Source organism: Diplotaxodon limnothrissa, linkage group LG10 (genome assembly GCF_057381915.1).
Source record: "Diplotaxodon limnothrissa isolate DT_005_m linkage group LG10, D_limnothrissa_male_GT1.1, whole genome shotgun sequence".
Taxonomy (NCBI): Eukaryota; Metazoa; Chordata; class Actinopteri; order Cichliformes; family Cichlidae; genus Diplotaxodon; species Diplotaxodon limnothrissa.
Genome location: NC_140605.1, coordinates 36,106,635 through 36,121,029, shown reverse-complemented (window position 1 = coordinate 36,121,029; position 14,395 = coordinate 36,106,635). Strand labels below are relative to the sequence as shown.

Below are 14,395 nucleotides of genomic sequence, written 5' to 3'. Positions count from 1 at the left end.
AGAAAAAGAACTCCCCCCAGACTGAGCTGCAACAGAGAACAGAAAAACACCTCAGCACACGAATCAGCACATCTCCCAACATAAAGACATGAGCCTGGAAGGCATTTGGAGGGGGTGGGGGGTGAGTGGAGGTCTGTGTCAGTATGCATATGTGTGTGTTTGTGTGTGTTTGTGTGTGTTTGTGTGTGTTTGTGTGTGTGAGAAAGTGTCCTTTCGCCCGGTTAGGCAAAAGTCAACAATCTTCAGTCGATGCGAGTGGACTTGAATGGGGGGGGGGGGAGTCACAACACAGTTTTGTTATCTAACGGAGAGTTTTGTTATTCCCGTCAGCTGCTGCCTTGAGCATCCAGCTGGCGCATGAGATGGAGATGGTAGCTGTTTTGGTTAGTGTTAGTTGGTCTGATGTCCGTCACAGGTCACCAAGTCTCTCAATTCCCGTTGTTCTTCTCCACGATCGTATCCATATTGCGTTCAATAAACACAGTCTTACTCACAGCCCTGCCCATCGTCTATCATGTCGGACAGCCTTGTGGGATTTTGTAGCCGCTTCTTGTTCTTCGATAAACCGAGCCGGCTCCAATCAGCCTGAACTCTGTTATCGTGGTTCTGAACTGGTAGATTGTTGCCAGACACACGATGCAACCGACCATCGAGTATCCGGCAGCAAACGTCTCTCCCAAGCCCAGGAGTTTCATTAAGGGACCAGCTGATCAAATTATTCTTCTTTAGGTTTTCAGAGAACAAGTCTGGGAGACTCTCTGAGCGTTAGAGAATAAGCGAGACTATACAAACGAGAAGCCAAACAGGAAAGATAAGAGAGAGGGAGAAGGAGAAAGTGCGACGGCCTCCGTCAAGAGCCAAGGGAAGAAGCTTCCTGCAGTGAGACAAAAGCAGAGTTCCTGGCTCTGAACTCAACTCGTCACTGATTCATTCTCGTTTTTTTACTAATAAAAAACAAAAACAAACGACAGTAAACAAAATACAGTCGAGTAAATCAGAGCATTGTGGGACGGCCGCCTCGTTAAGCTCGTTAAGACCGGAGCGCACCTGTGTCACCGTCAAATGCAGTTTTCTAAGCATCAAACACGTCCAGCTGTGACTCCGCCCCCTTCGGGTAACAGTTCACACCCACTTTCACATTAGTCACAGAAGCAGATCCCGTGGGGCAGAGCTTCCTCGTGAGGTCACATTTCACCTATTGACATCACACTGAAACCCCGCCCCTTTCACAGTGTCCTCTGTGCTCTGTCCATTAGCAGACAGCTGGCTGATGGGAGTCGTTTTCTCCTCCTCTGTCACAGCGACCGCCTCAGAAGAGCAGCGGGGGTTTGGTGAACACTCGGTGCTCTGCAAAAAACAGAGAAGAAGAAAAAACAGGAAGTGTCAGACAGCTTCGGTGTGACACTTCCTGTTTACACTGACCAGGTGAGGTCAGAGCTGCAGGCACGAGCATCAGCGTCTGCAGTGGTCTGATCACGGCTTCACCCTAACTGACCTAAACGCACTGAAGCTTGTAAACCTTCGTCTGTTTCTGTCACAGAGTCTAAAACACCAACAGCTGAGTTAAACAGCAGAGGGAGAAAAACTCCAACATTCAAATATTTCAGAGATGAGGAAGCGACGAGTGTGACGCTCTGCTGATACACCTGTGGTCACTAACACACTCAGCACTGCATGTACTGCAGTACCGAGTGTCGTCCTGTCTCTGAGCTGTGTTATTATGGCGTCTGTGTGGAGGAAGCTGGCGCGGCGTCTGTGACGCGCTTCGTTACCGTGAGCTGCAGCGTTCTCCTGATGGGTGTTCTCCAGCTCGCTTTCCGGAGTCACAGCATCTGAAAACCAACAGGAAGTCAAGGACATGAAGACATGGAGTAAGTGCATATGAGAGCATGAGGGTGGGAATGGATGTTTGTGTCTGTGTGTGCCTGTATGTCTGTGTCTATATGTCAGGTTGGGTGTCAGGCGCCACCTCTCTGGGGACATCTCAGGCCCTCCAAGGTTTGGAGGCCTATCTCCCCCCACCACCACTTCCCCTGCCAGTGGCGGACTCCCTCAGACATCGGTGCGTTGGTGGTTCTTTGTGTCTGGGGGTGGGCGTCCAGGTACACACCGGCTCACTCCTTGGCGGCCGCTTATCGGGGCCTGGAGCCTGGGGCTCGCTCGGGCCACTTCGGAGGTGGGGTGCCCCCGGCCTCTCGGCCTGGGGCTCGGTCACTCAGGCACGGCTGGCTGCCGGCGGAGCTCACGGGCGCGTCACTGCAACTCCCCCTGGCTTCTGCTCCGCGGCTGCTGAGTGAGCCCTCATCTGGGACTCTCCTCAGCTCTTTCTGGGACAGTGGCGCGGCTGCCCCTCTGTGGGTCTTCCTTGGTCTCTTGTGTTCTGGGGGCCTCTGGATGTCTGGAGTCTTGATCTCCTCCATACCTGCTTCATGCCCTGGAGGACGGGGCTGTGGCCCCCCCACACCCTCTAGCAGATCATTACATGAAGGAACCTTTTAAAAAAACAAGCGCGTCCATGCTCACAGGTGTACACACGGGTGACCACACCCACAAACTACACCCTTTTTGGCTCCTACCTCAAAGCACACTGTGTTCTGTTGATCTTATGTGCTGCACAATAATGTTTAACATTTAGTATTTACTGTCATATTCCCATATATCATTGTGATGTTGTTTATTCTATTACTCTTGTTCTCTTCTGCTTGTTTTCTTTTTTCTTTCTCAGCAGGTGACCCAGGTGATTGATATATGCATTTTTTTTCTCTGCCCGTTCTGTTGGTTTTTGTCTTTTGCCCTTCTCCCCCGTCCCTCTTCTCAGCTGTTTCTCTTTCCCTCTTTCTTTCTCCCCTTCTTTCCTCCAGTCAAGTCTGTCCCGTATTCAGTAAGTGAAAATAAAATAAACAATAAAAGGTGAATCAAATGGACCATTATGGCAAGGCTGGGATGGTCAATTTGGTAAAGTAAATCCGTTGGGCATCTTTCTTTGCCTTTAGACAATAATTCTGATGCAACAGAGCCAAACGGGACAGGCAAAAAAAAAAAGAAAAAAAAAAGGACATGAAGTCAAGAGGGGTGTCCAAATTCTTGGGCTGCCTCCACCTTCGCGGTCTACGTGGGCGGGTTCCTTTGAAGACCGAGAAGGCCAGAAGTAAACAGCTCTGAAACTGGACGGTCTCGCCTTCAGATCTGCGTCAGCGCTGTCTCGGTGGAGTTAAATAAACTCGTCCGTCTGCTCCTTGCTGTCTAAAATGTAACAGGACACTGGAGTAAACTCGACCATCTGTTTAATCAGTTTTCTGTTTGACGTTTATTCAGCTGTGTGAAAACCACCCGGGGGATTAATAAAGTTTAATCTAATCTAACCTAATCTAATAACACTGATCTCAGCCAAACCGATTTACTCACGAGCAAATAAAACAAAAAGCCCAACAATAACGTTTTAGGTTGTCTAAGTGTTTTATATATCATGTTTAACCTGAGTAGTGAAAGTCCGCGGTGATCTGAAAGTGATGTGCCGGGAGTTGTGCCGTTCTCGGCTTCAGTGACCCGCGACCTCCCGGCTCGCTGTCGCTGGTGGGTAACAGACGTCTCCGAAAACGTTGGACGTCTTGATAAACTGAGCAGATATTTGAAGTTTACACAGCTACATTCTCGCCTGGAAATATGTTAAAAGTTTATTTTGTGACCGAGAAAAAGTAATAAGAGTAAGCCTTACTCAGGGCAGACACACATGGAGACACAACCAGGTCCTCTGGTGTCTGGCTGAGAGCGCAAAAGGAAATCCATCAACGCTCAACCTTTCACAAACCAAGAGGAGCGTCAGTTTTCATCAACATTTGTCCGGGAATGGGACAAGCCGAGGACGAGCCCCTCAACCCCGGACCTGGGCCCGCTGAAGGTTGCCAGGGATTGCAGATGCAAGTGGACTTGGATAATTGGCTAATTTTTCCCACAGAGATCGTAACAACTACTCTGCGACCAGACCTCGTCCTTTGGTCTAACTTGCGTATGTCATTGAGCTGACGGTACCATGGGAGGAAGCAACTGTGGAAGCGTTTGAGCGTAAGAAGCTGCGGTATGCCAACTTGGCAGCTGAGGCAGAGGACAGACGCTGGAAGATCAAGGTGCGCCAGGTGGAAGTGGGGTGCAGGGGCTTTGTTGCTAGTACAACAGCAAAACTGCTCAGAGAGATTGGGATCAGAGGACAGGCACAACGGCAGGCTATAAGAGAGCTAGCTAACACTGCTGTCCTTCAACGCACATATTAAACAAATATGTAAGACTGCTTTCTTCCATTTGTGCAACATCTCTAAAGTTAGAAATATCCTGTCTCAGAGTGACGCTGAAAAACTAGTTCATGCATTTATTACTTCCAGGCTGGACGACTGTAATTCATTATTATCAGGAAGTCCTAAAAACTCCCTGAAAGCCTTCAGCTGATCCAAAATGCTGCAGCAAGAGTCCTGACAGGGACTAGAAAGAGAGAGCAGATTTCTCCTGTTTTGGCTTCCTGTTAAATCCAGAATTCAAAATCCTGCTCCTCACATACAAGGTCTTAAATAATCAGGCCCCATTTTATCTCAATGACCTTGTAGTACCATATCACCCTATTAGAGCACTTCGCTCTCGCTCTGCAGGCCTACTTGTTGTTCCTAGAGTATTTAAAAGTAGAATGGGAGGCAGAGCCTTCAGTTTTCAGGCCCCTCTTCTGTGGAACCAGCTTCCAGTTTGGATTCAGGAGACAGACACTATCTCCACTTTCAAGATCAGGCTTCAAACTTTCCTTTTTGCTAAAGCATATAGTTAGTGCTGGACCAGGTGACCCTGAATCCTCCCTTAGTTATGCTGCAATAGACGTAGGCTGCCGGGGATTCCCATGATGCACTGGGTGTTTCTTCTTCACTCACTGTATTAACAGACCTCTCTGCACTGAATCATATCTGTTATTAACCTCTGTCTCTCTTCCACAGCATTTCTTTATCCTGTCTTCCTTCTCTCACCCCAACCAATCACAGCAGATGGCCCCGCCCCTCCCTGAGCCTGGTTCTGCTGGAGGTTTCTTCCTGTTAAAAGGGAGTTTTTCCTTCCCACTGTCGCCAAAGTGCTTGTTCATAGGGGGTCATATGATTGTTGGGTTTTTCTCTGTATCTATGAAGCGCCTTGAGGCGACTTTTGTTGTGATTTGGCGCTATATAAATAAAATTGAATTGAATTGAATTGCTGAGAGGACCAGTCACTGGCTATGGCTAAAAAGGGCTGACATCACTTGGGCAGCTAAGGCAGTCAGCTAACCGCGATACACATGCCAAGGATTGATCGTGGTGGGCCTGCCTCAGCAGGGGGCGTCAAAGGGTAAAACATAACATTAGAAGTTTTGCTGGTTGACTGCTACAGCTGTCTCAGTGCCTCCTGGGGACTGCGCAGTTAACCTCATGGTACTGAAACTAAAAAGAAGAATGAAAAATATTCCGCTCTTCTCTCCTCTGCTCTTCTTCCCTTTTCTGGGAGGCAGTGGGGAGGTAGAGCGCACAGCCCGATCCAGCGGGGAGGTGTGGGAAGCCAGATCGGGCGCCCCCCTTCCGGCTCTCCTCTCTGCTCTCTCCTATCTTATCTTACTTACTTGTCTTACTTCTCTCTGTCACCTTTTCTGTCTCTTTGAAGAAGTGAGGCTCCATAAATGCTAAAGAGGTAAGTATTATGTGGACAAGAAACAGGGTAACTATGTGCGAATGCTGTTTGTTGATTACAGTTCAGCGTTTAACACAATAGTGCCCTGCAGACTGTTCACAAAGCTGAGGGATCTGGGACTCAACAGCCGTCTGTGTGCATGGGTGTTGGACTTCCTCACTGGCAGAACTCAGGTGGTGAGGGTGGGCAGGTGCTTCTCCAACAGCATCACCATCAACACAGGAGCACCTCAGGGATGTGTCCTCTCGCCACTGCTCTACTCCCTCTACACTTCAGACTGTGTGGCCACCCATGGCTCCAACACCATTGTGAAGTTTGCTGACGACACAGTGGTGTTGGGTGCCATCTCCAACAACGATGAGGCGGCCTACATGGATGAAGTGAAGAATCTGGCATCGTGGTGCCAGGACAACCACCTCCAGCTGAACGTCAGCAAGACCAAGGAGCTGGTGGTGGACTTCAGAAGGGGTCAGCACAGAGACTACAAGCCCATCATCATCAATGGAGCTCCAGTGGAGAGGGTGCAGTCCTTCAAGTATCTTGGTGTCCACATCTCCTCAGACCTGACATGGGCTGCCCACATTCAGGCCCAGACCAAAAAGGCTAGGCAGCGCCTGTATCACCTACGACAACTGAGGAAGTTCAGGGTCTCTCCAAAGATCCTCAGGATTTTCTATACAGGCGCTGTGGAGAGCATCCTCACACAGAACATGACATCGTGGTTTGGGAACAGCTGTGTGAAGGACCAAAAAGCTCTCCAGAGAGTGATCCGTACAGCAGAACGCTGCTGCAGGATTGCTCTCCCCCCGCTTCAGGACACCTACACCAGGAGATGCCGGACTAGAGCAGCGCAGATACTGAAGGACCCGTCCCATCCTGGCAACAAACTGTTCCAACTTCTGCAATCTGGTAGAAGGTTCCGCATCTTCCGGGCAAGGACAGAGAGACTCAAGAGGAGCTCCTATCCCCAAGCCATCCGTGCCCTAAACACACACACCCGCCCTCTCACATCATCTATAATTGACTGAGACAGGACTCTTCCAGACACTAAACCAAGGCACAATGTACATTTCAATTCCTTTAATTTTAAATATGTTTATATTGTCTATCCTGTAAAATAGTCAGATGTCTATTCATATTAATGTACAGAATTCACCTGCTTGCTGCTACTACTGCACATTCACCCAGTGTATATACTATATGTATATATATATATATATATATATATATATATATATATTAGGGGTGCAACGATACACAAAATTCACGGTTCGGTTCGATACTTTGGTGTCACGGTTCGATATTTTTTCGATACAAAAAAAATGTTCATGCCTTTTTAATTTGTCTAAGCAGCTGCCGCCATTGTTGAAAACTGGAATTGGCTGGGCCGCGCTATGAATTCTGGGATATGGTGGGCCACGAAGGACACACCCGACCCATCCTTCAAATTCAGGTAAAAGGAGGACACATTTGTCAGCTGCATTCGGAGGAGTCTACAAAGTTGGACAGCCTTCGTTGCGTCGCCAATCACAGGTTAGATACATCTCAGCCAATCACAGGTTAGATACAGCTCAGCCAATCACAGGTTAGATACAGCTCAGCCAATCACAGGTTAGATACAGCTCAGCCAATCACAGGTTAGATACACCTCAGCCAATTACAGGTTAGATACAGCTCAGCCAATCACAGGTTAGATACACCTCAGCCAATCACAGGTTAGATACACCTCAGCCAATCACAGGTTAGATACAGCTCAGCCAATTACAGGTTAGATACATCTCAGCCAATCACAGGTTAGATACAGCTCAGCCAATCACAGGTTAGATACACCTCAGCCAATCACAGGTTAGATACACCTCAGCCAATCACAGGTTAGATACAGCTCAGCCAATTACAGGTTAGATACACCTCAGCCAATCACAGGTTAGATACAGCTCAGCCAATCACAAGTTAGATACAGCTCAGCCAATCACAAGTTAGATACATCTCAGCCAATCACAAGTTAGATACACCTCAGCCAATCACAGGTTAGATACACCTCAGCCAATCACAGGTTAGATACACCTCAGCCAATCACAAGTTAGATACAGCTCAGCCAATCACAGGTTAGATACACCTCAGCCAATCACAAGTTAGATACACCTCAGCCAATCACAAGTTAGATACACCTCAGCCAATCACAAGTTAGATACAGCTCAGCCAATCACAGGTTAGATACAGCTCCTGTGCTCTGCTGCTTGTTCACCTGTGAGGCCGTCCGAGTGTTTGAGCGCTCGCTCCACCTGCTCTCTCCTCCTCGACTCCAGCGCCTCCTGCAGCTTCCTCTTTGCCTTCTTCTCCTTCTTCAGCCTCCGCTGGATCGACACTGATGAGGAAGATGAGACGAAGAGGACAGGTAGTGTGAACAGTTCTCACCTCTCTCACCTCTAGTCCATTAGAGCTCACTTGACCTCTGACCTGTTACACCTGTCTCACCTCTGTTGTGCAGCTCGGAGCTCAGCTGTCTCTGCAGAGTCTGTCGGGCGTCCCTCTCTCTCTCCAGCTCCAGCTTTAACTCTTTCCTCTCCTGCTGGCTCTGTTTGTCCTGAGAGCGAGCGCTCTCCACCGCCACCTTCAGGAGACCCTGAGAAACACACGCAGGTACTTTTCGTCTCTGCATCTCTGATGTTCCCTCACAGTATTTTAAATTCTGCACATTAACATGTCTCAGATTCCCGAGTTCCCACATCCTCGTCATGTAACCTTGTATTGATTTCACATTTGCTCAATTTGAAATATTCCAGTCTCAGCTTTTTGATTTCATGGTCAACATTCCTCCTCATGAGCTGAATTGATGTCTCGACTGTAGAGGAATTTCTTTTACTTACGTATTAATCACATTATTTTATTGTATGATGCCTTGGTGCCACTGGATTTTAACTGTCTGACACTCATACGTTAAGACAAATGGTGGGGGTCTAGTAAGGAAGTTGGGGGAAGCAGACAACTCCACAGGAAGAGTCTTTTGTCTCTTCGAGGACTCTGGGAGGCAGCAAGGGAGTGTGAACCTTAAGGTGTGAAACAGCTGTGCACTGCCTTTTGTTCCTGGAGAAGGTATTTAACTGAGAGCCATGCTAGGCTCAGGGAGACTCTGCTGACCTGCCCCGCGGTCATGCAGGCTCCACCAAGCTTGGTTTTCTGTTCTTTGTGTTTGATTAAAGAATGTTAGCTACTGCTCACCGCTCGTCTGCAGGCTTTATTTAAGGGAAAACTTCCACAACACTACATTGATGTCTCTATATGAATATTTCACCTCCATCATCTCGGTCTGTCACCTGTATGTTGGTCAGCAGCGTCTCCATCGATGACAGACCCTCAGCCAATAGGAACGGAGCAAAGGTGGGGTTTGTGTGTTTGATTGACAGTGACTGGGAGGTGAGTGCCAGCTTCTCATAGGTTGGTTTGATGAGGGGGAGGGGCAGCAGGCTGTCCTCTGCAGGTAGGAGAAAAGCAGCTTAAACAAAAATAAAAACATCTGGACTTTATTGTACTTTAATGTTCTACGTCATCATCTGTTCTCGCTGCTGTCGTACACGATCTCCACAGTAGAACCATCACTGGCGCTACACTGTCATGTCTTACATTAGCTCGGTCACTGCTGATACCAACAGCAGAGGGCGATCTCACGAGCTGAAGCTAAAGTCAGGCCCATTATCTGCATGTTATCCTGTTCTGAGTTACACATGCAGTCGTCCTTTAAACTGAGTCTGATGGACGAGCCGAGGATGAAGCTGAACCAGGGCCACAGACTCAGAGACGTAAATATCAGTTGGGCCGGAGTCTGTATCCAAACACCTCAGGACCCGTTACTGTTCATGTACCAGCTGCTCCTCTCTCTCTCACACACACACACACACACACACACACACACACACACACACACACACCTTTTTCTTTCAAAGCCTGTTTGATGTTTCCTGGCTCCCCATCTGTAGTGTGAACACATGAAAACGTGCAGATCAGTGACTGTGTGCGTGTGTGTTCTTGTTTAGAAGTATTGTGGGGACATACTGTTACAATCACATTACGGGGACTTTGAGGCGACAAAGAGCAAAGCTGTCATAGTTCACATAAGTATGTCTACTGTGAGTGGTTACCCAGCTCTGGTGTTTGTGCTGGTGGAAGGGGTGATGATGATGATGATGATGATGATGAAGATGCCCTAGAAGGCGATTGGCTGGTTGGTTCCTGTGGGTGGAGCTCATCATCGCTGGGAGTGGGGGAGGGGCTACCTAGAGGAGACTCCTGAACACACACTTAGCATTAGTGCTGGTAATATTAACACTGCTAGCATTAGTCCCTTTAGCATTGGCTCTTTTGGCATTAGCTCTGGTACTTTTGCTGCTGCTAGCTTTTACCTTGCTCTCTTCTGTGTGGACCTGTGACACAACGGCCATGTTTGCTAAATCACTGAGCTGACTCATGTGATTCATCGCCATAGCAACACTGGCAGGAGGCAAGCCCACAGGGAGGATGGGATGTGGCATAACCATAAATGGAAGGTCTGACAGGCCTGAGGAGGGCGGACACAGATAAGTTATGTGCTGTGACGCTAAGCTAACAATGATCAGGCGTCCAATGAGAAGAGAGCGGTGACTCACGGTTGGCTAACAGCGAGCTCTGCTGCTGCAAAGTGTTGAAATGTAGGGATGCCGAACCAGCAGGAGGCGCTACAACTGAGGGGGGAGGAGAGAGGAGCTGCTGCTCCTTTTCCCAGGATCCTTCACTGCCTCCTGCTGAGGGAACAAAGGTTTAGACTTTGGTGCTGTCCTTTGATTTGCTATAGTGTCAGATTGGAATAAACTGATGGAATCGAACCCGTGTCCTCGTTCTCCGACTCAGGTCTGCTGTAAGGTCGCTGCTGATCACTGCTGCCATGGAAACGCATCATCATCCGCATCTTCTGGAGCCTCAGAATCTCGGCCATCGCTGCCGCCGCTGTCAGCCCTGCAGACAGGAGAACAAAGAGTGATGGCAGAGTGTGTCCTGAAGGGGGCGCCGCTGCACTCACAAAAGAAGGGTTTGGATTGTTTCTGCTGTAAATGTTTGATGAGATGTGTGGAGATGATGATGATGATGTGAAGAATCCGTTTAGTCCTTCAGAAATCAGAGCGAGACTGAATCGTCTTTGTTGGTCATGAAAGCTTTTTTCTTCCTAGAGAGGAGGAGGAGGAGGAGGTGATGAAGGTAACTGTTTTCAGGAAGTTGCTGACTGATCAATAATTAACAACCCTGGCAGCCTGAAAGTCTCCAGTGACTGCTGGTGTCTCTCGACCATCTATCTCTCCCTGCAGCCACTTGGCCCAGTTAATTAGCTGCACCAATTAATTCGATGCTAACGAGTGGTCGGTCTCCCTGTGGCTTGTTAAATGAACAAAAACACAAAGAAAGTTTGATCCTTTTGTTCTGCAGCAGATTCTGTGAGAGTGACAGCCATGGGTGATTAGCCTAGCTTAGCACAAAGACTGGAAGTAAGGGGAAACTGTTAGCATGGTGACCTCGTGTGTGAAGTCTCATCACAGCAGCAAACTGACCTTGAGTTCTCCTGTTCTCTCAGTATTGAAATAAAACACCTGCTCTTATTGTGGAAGAACATTCAGCAGGAAGGAGATGCTGGTGCAGGAAGTGACAGTCTGACAACCTGTGACTGTGAAATGTTTCATTTCTTAAATGTGTTCATGCACGCTCAGTCATCCAGGAAAGGAAATCCTGAAAGTTGATTCTGTTCATCTGGATGTTTTCAGTGGGAGAAACGTTTCATCATCATCATCAGGTGACGTCTTCAGTCTTAGCTGACTGCAGGTATCAACCTTATAAACAGGACATTTGCATAATGACTGAAACCAGCAGGGTTAGGGTTAGGTCACAATGTGCTGGTAGGTCAGTTTATGATCATTAATATGCAAATTCTCATGACCATTGATCAACAACCACTGATCAATAACCATGAGTCCCATTCACAGAGAGGTGGGGAATGGCTGCAATCACAGCATTGTAAGATGGTGACAGATGTACCCTTAGGCCCCTCCTCCATTCAGAGATGGTCTTTCCCTTTTCACGTAAATGGCCTCCTTGACTCCGCCCTCAAACCAGCGTTCCTCCCTGTCCAGGATGTTACATCCTCATCATTGAAGGAGTGTCCACTGGGCTGGTACTCATGTCAGCTGACACTGAAGAAGTCACCTGATGATGATGAGATGTTTCTCCCGCTGAAAACATCACTGAAGATGGTGATGATGACAGGACGGAGCACATACCAAACCTTTCACCTCTGTCACTGCGGACACACCTGACAGCTTAATGAAAACACACACACACACACACACACACACACACACACACACACACACACACACACACACACTGCGTCCTGCAGACAGACCGTGCGGTTGCTGAGCAACAGGAAACAGCTGTTCCTCCTTCACTGCACACGATGTAGACGACAAACAGGATGAATTCATCAAAGTGACACGACTTTGATTTTATTCATCTGTTTATCCCGAGAGCAGCCGCATGCTTCAACTTCCTGTTCCACACACACACGGGAAAGGCACACACTGATTTTCAGTGCAGAGCTCAGAGGGCTTCAAACAGCGGTCCAGATTTCATCAGCTGATGTGCGTGTGCAGAGTTTGAGGAGGAAATAGAAACAGCCTCCATCAGTTCATCAGAACTGGCCAATCACAGAGCTGTTAGAAGTAATCCTGTCAGTGAGGAGGAGGAAGATGAAGCAGCTGTTTCACAGCTGCAGAGCCGTGCTGATGGAGACTGATTGGCTGACAGAGTCTGCTGCTCTGAACTAATAAAAGGTGCCGAGTGGCTGATTTGATCCGTGGCTGTTCCTGCAGTGGTTTACACATCCCACATGACTGTCCTCAGGAACGCTGACACACGTCTATTTTGTGGAGAAATGAGAAACCAAAGAGTCAAATCAAAGCCTATGACAATAAAAACATTTCCTCGCAACCTTCTGGTTGCCACATCAGCCCACCTGTTACGCCCCTAGTCTAGGCGTGTAGGGACGCACATAAGGTTGGAGGAGAGAGAGACAAATCCCCGCCCTGGTTCCCAAGCCAAACATCCAAACCAGTTGTGAGTAAAAAGGTGATTTTATTTAAGGAAAAGAAGCATAGCTCCAGGGTGAGCCCAGGCCAAAATAATAAACAAAACCAACTAAGTCCCACCAGAGAAAAACTAAACCCTAGGAAAGAAACAGAACAAACAAATGACAGAGCTATCCCTCGCTCCCTGCCCGGAAAACAGGAGAAAACGGTTCCAAAAGAAAAGGCGGCTCACCCCTTCCGCTTCAGCCCAAGAGTGCCTACGCTCTCAGCTGATGCACCAGGAGCGGCTTTCACAATTCACGCTCACACAAATACACAATAAAAATACAGGCTGGGAAAACCAGGGTCAGGGTGTCGGCTGTCAAGCTACTCGCTCGCTCCACTCTCTCTCCCTCTCTCTGTGGATCTGTCAGAGCGGCTTTTTGAAGGTAGTCACCTGCTCCATGGTCCAATCAGCCGCTCACTACTCTTCATTAGGGGAGGGACCTGGAAAGAGTCTTAAGCACAGTACAGAAACACAGAAAGAAAACAGCCCACACAGGGTCCTCATGGCCACAGCCGTAACACCACCTCCTCCTGTAACAAGTGTTTAGGTAATAAAAGGTTCAATGATGTGTGTAGTGGCGAATTTCTGTCCCAAGCTTCGAAAAAATCATTCTTCCACTTCTTAATGTGAGCTGTTCAGATTTATTTCTGACTCGTACATACAAACAAAAGATGTCACGGTCAAAAAACTATTTGCTGCTACAGCGCACATTTCCATTGCCGTCCTGGCTCACTCTAACCTGCTACCACACATGCACTGTAATATTTTCTTGCCCGACACAAATTAAATGCGCAGCATTTATTCTCTAACAACATATCATACAGAATCAAACATGTAACATAATAACTGAAACAGTATCAAAAATATTTCTCTATAGATTGGCTCTAACATTTCCAGCCCCATAATTGGAGGGCGTGAAGACTGACAATTAGCGAACACTTACAAAAGAGCCAAATAACATTAACACTTCCTGTATCACACATGGTCATTCAAATTATCTTTCACAAAACCTGTAATCGACCAGAACATATACTGTATTTTCTCATTCCAAGTTACATGACATTCTCACAGATCAAGCATAGCTTGTCAATGGGTCTTTCTAAGGTGTTAGTCTTTGTCTTGATGATCACACGCCGCACCAGACCCTTAGCATCTGGAATGACACGAAGAACTCTCCCCAACATCCACGAGCTTCTTGGCGCCGACTCGTCGACCACCATTACAATGTCCCCCACAATTACATTTCTTCTGACCTGAGTCCACCTTTGACGCTCTTGAAGCATAGGCAAGTACTCGCGCACCCACCTCTTCCAAAACAAGTCAGCAAGATATTGCACTTGCTTCCAACGGCGGCGCGAGTATGAGTCTTCCTTTCTGAAAAGTCCAGGAGGCAAACCCGGCTTTTTCTTCATCAGTAGCAAGTGGTTAGGAGTCAGTGGTTCCAGGTCTGTTGGATCATCTGTTACTGTAGTCAGCGGTCTGTCATTTAGTACTGACTCCACTTCACACATTAGTGTCAGTAAACCTTCATCATTGACCAACTGTTCCTTCAGTATAG

The 14,395-nt window shown here is 47.9% G+C and overlaps 1 protein-coding gene across 1 annotated transcript in view; it reads right to left on the bottom strand.

The window, feature by feature from the left end:
• Window positions 1-1,309: 1,309 nt before the first annotated feature.
• LOC146624909 (dachshund homolog 2-like) overlaps window positions 1,310-14,395 on the bottom strand; it is a 30,660-nt gene continuing 17,574 nt past the window's right edge. Inside the window, exons 3-11 of the mRNA XM_085364774.1 lie at window positions 10,546-10,674; window positions 10,329-10,463; window positions 10,086-10,240; window positions 9,825-9,972; window positions 9,003-9,160; window positions 8,164-8,311; window positions 7,934-8,053; window positions 1,773-1,832; window positions 1,310-1,347 (exon numbers count right to left, since the gene is read on the bottom strand). Of these exons, the coding sequence (XP_085220900.1) occupies window positions 1,310-1,347; window positions 1,773-1,832; window positions 7,934-8,053; window positions 8,164-8,311; window positions 9,003-9,160; window positions 9,825-9,972; window positions 10,086-10,240; window positions 10,329-10,463; window positions 10,546-10,674 (1,091 nt within the window). The remainder of the gene's footprint in view (window positions 1,348-1,772; window positions 1,833-7,933; window positions 8,054-8,163; window positions 8,312-9,002; window positions 9,161-9,824; window positions 9,973-10,085; window positions 10,241-10,328; window positions 10,464-10,545; window positions 10,675-14,395) is intronic.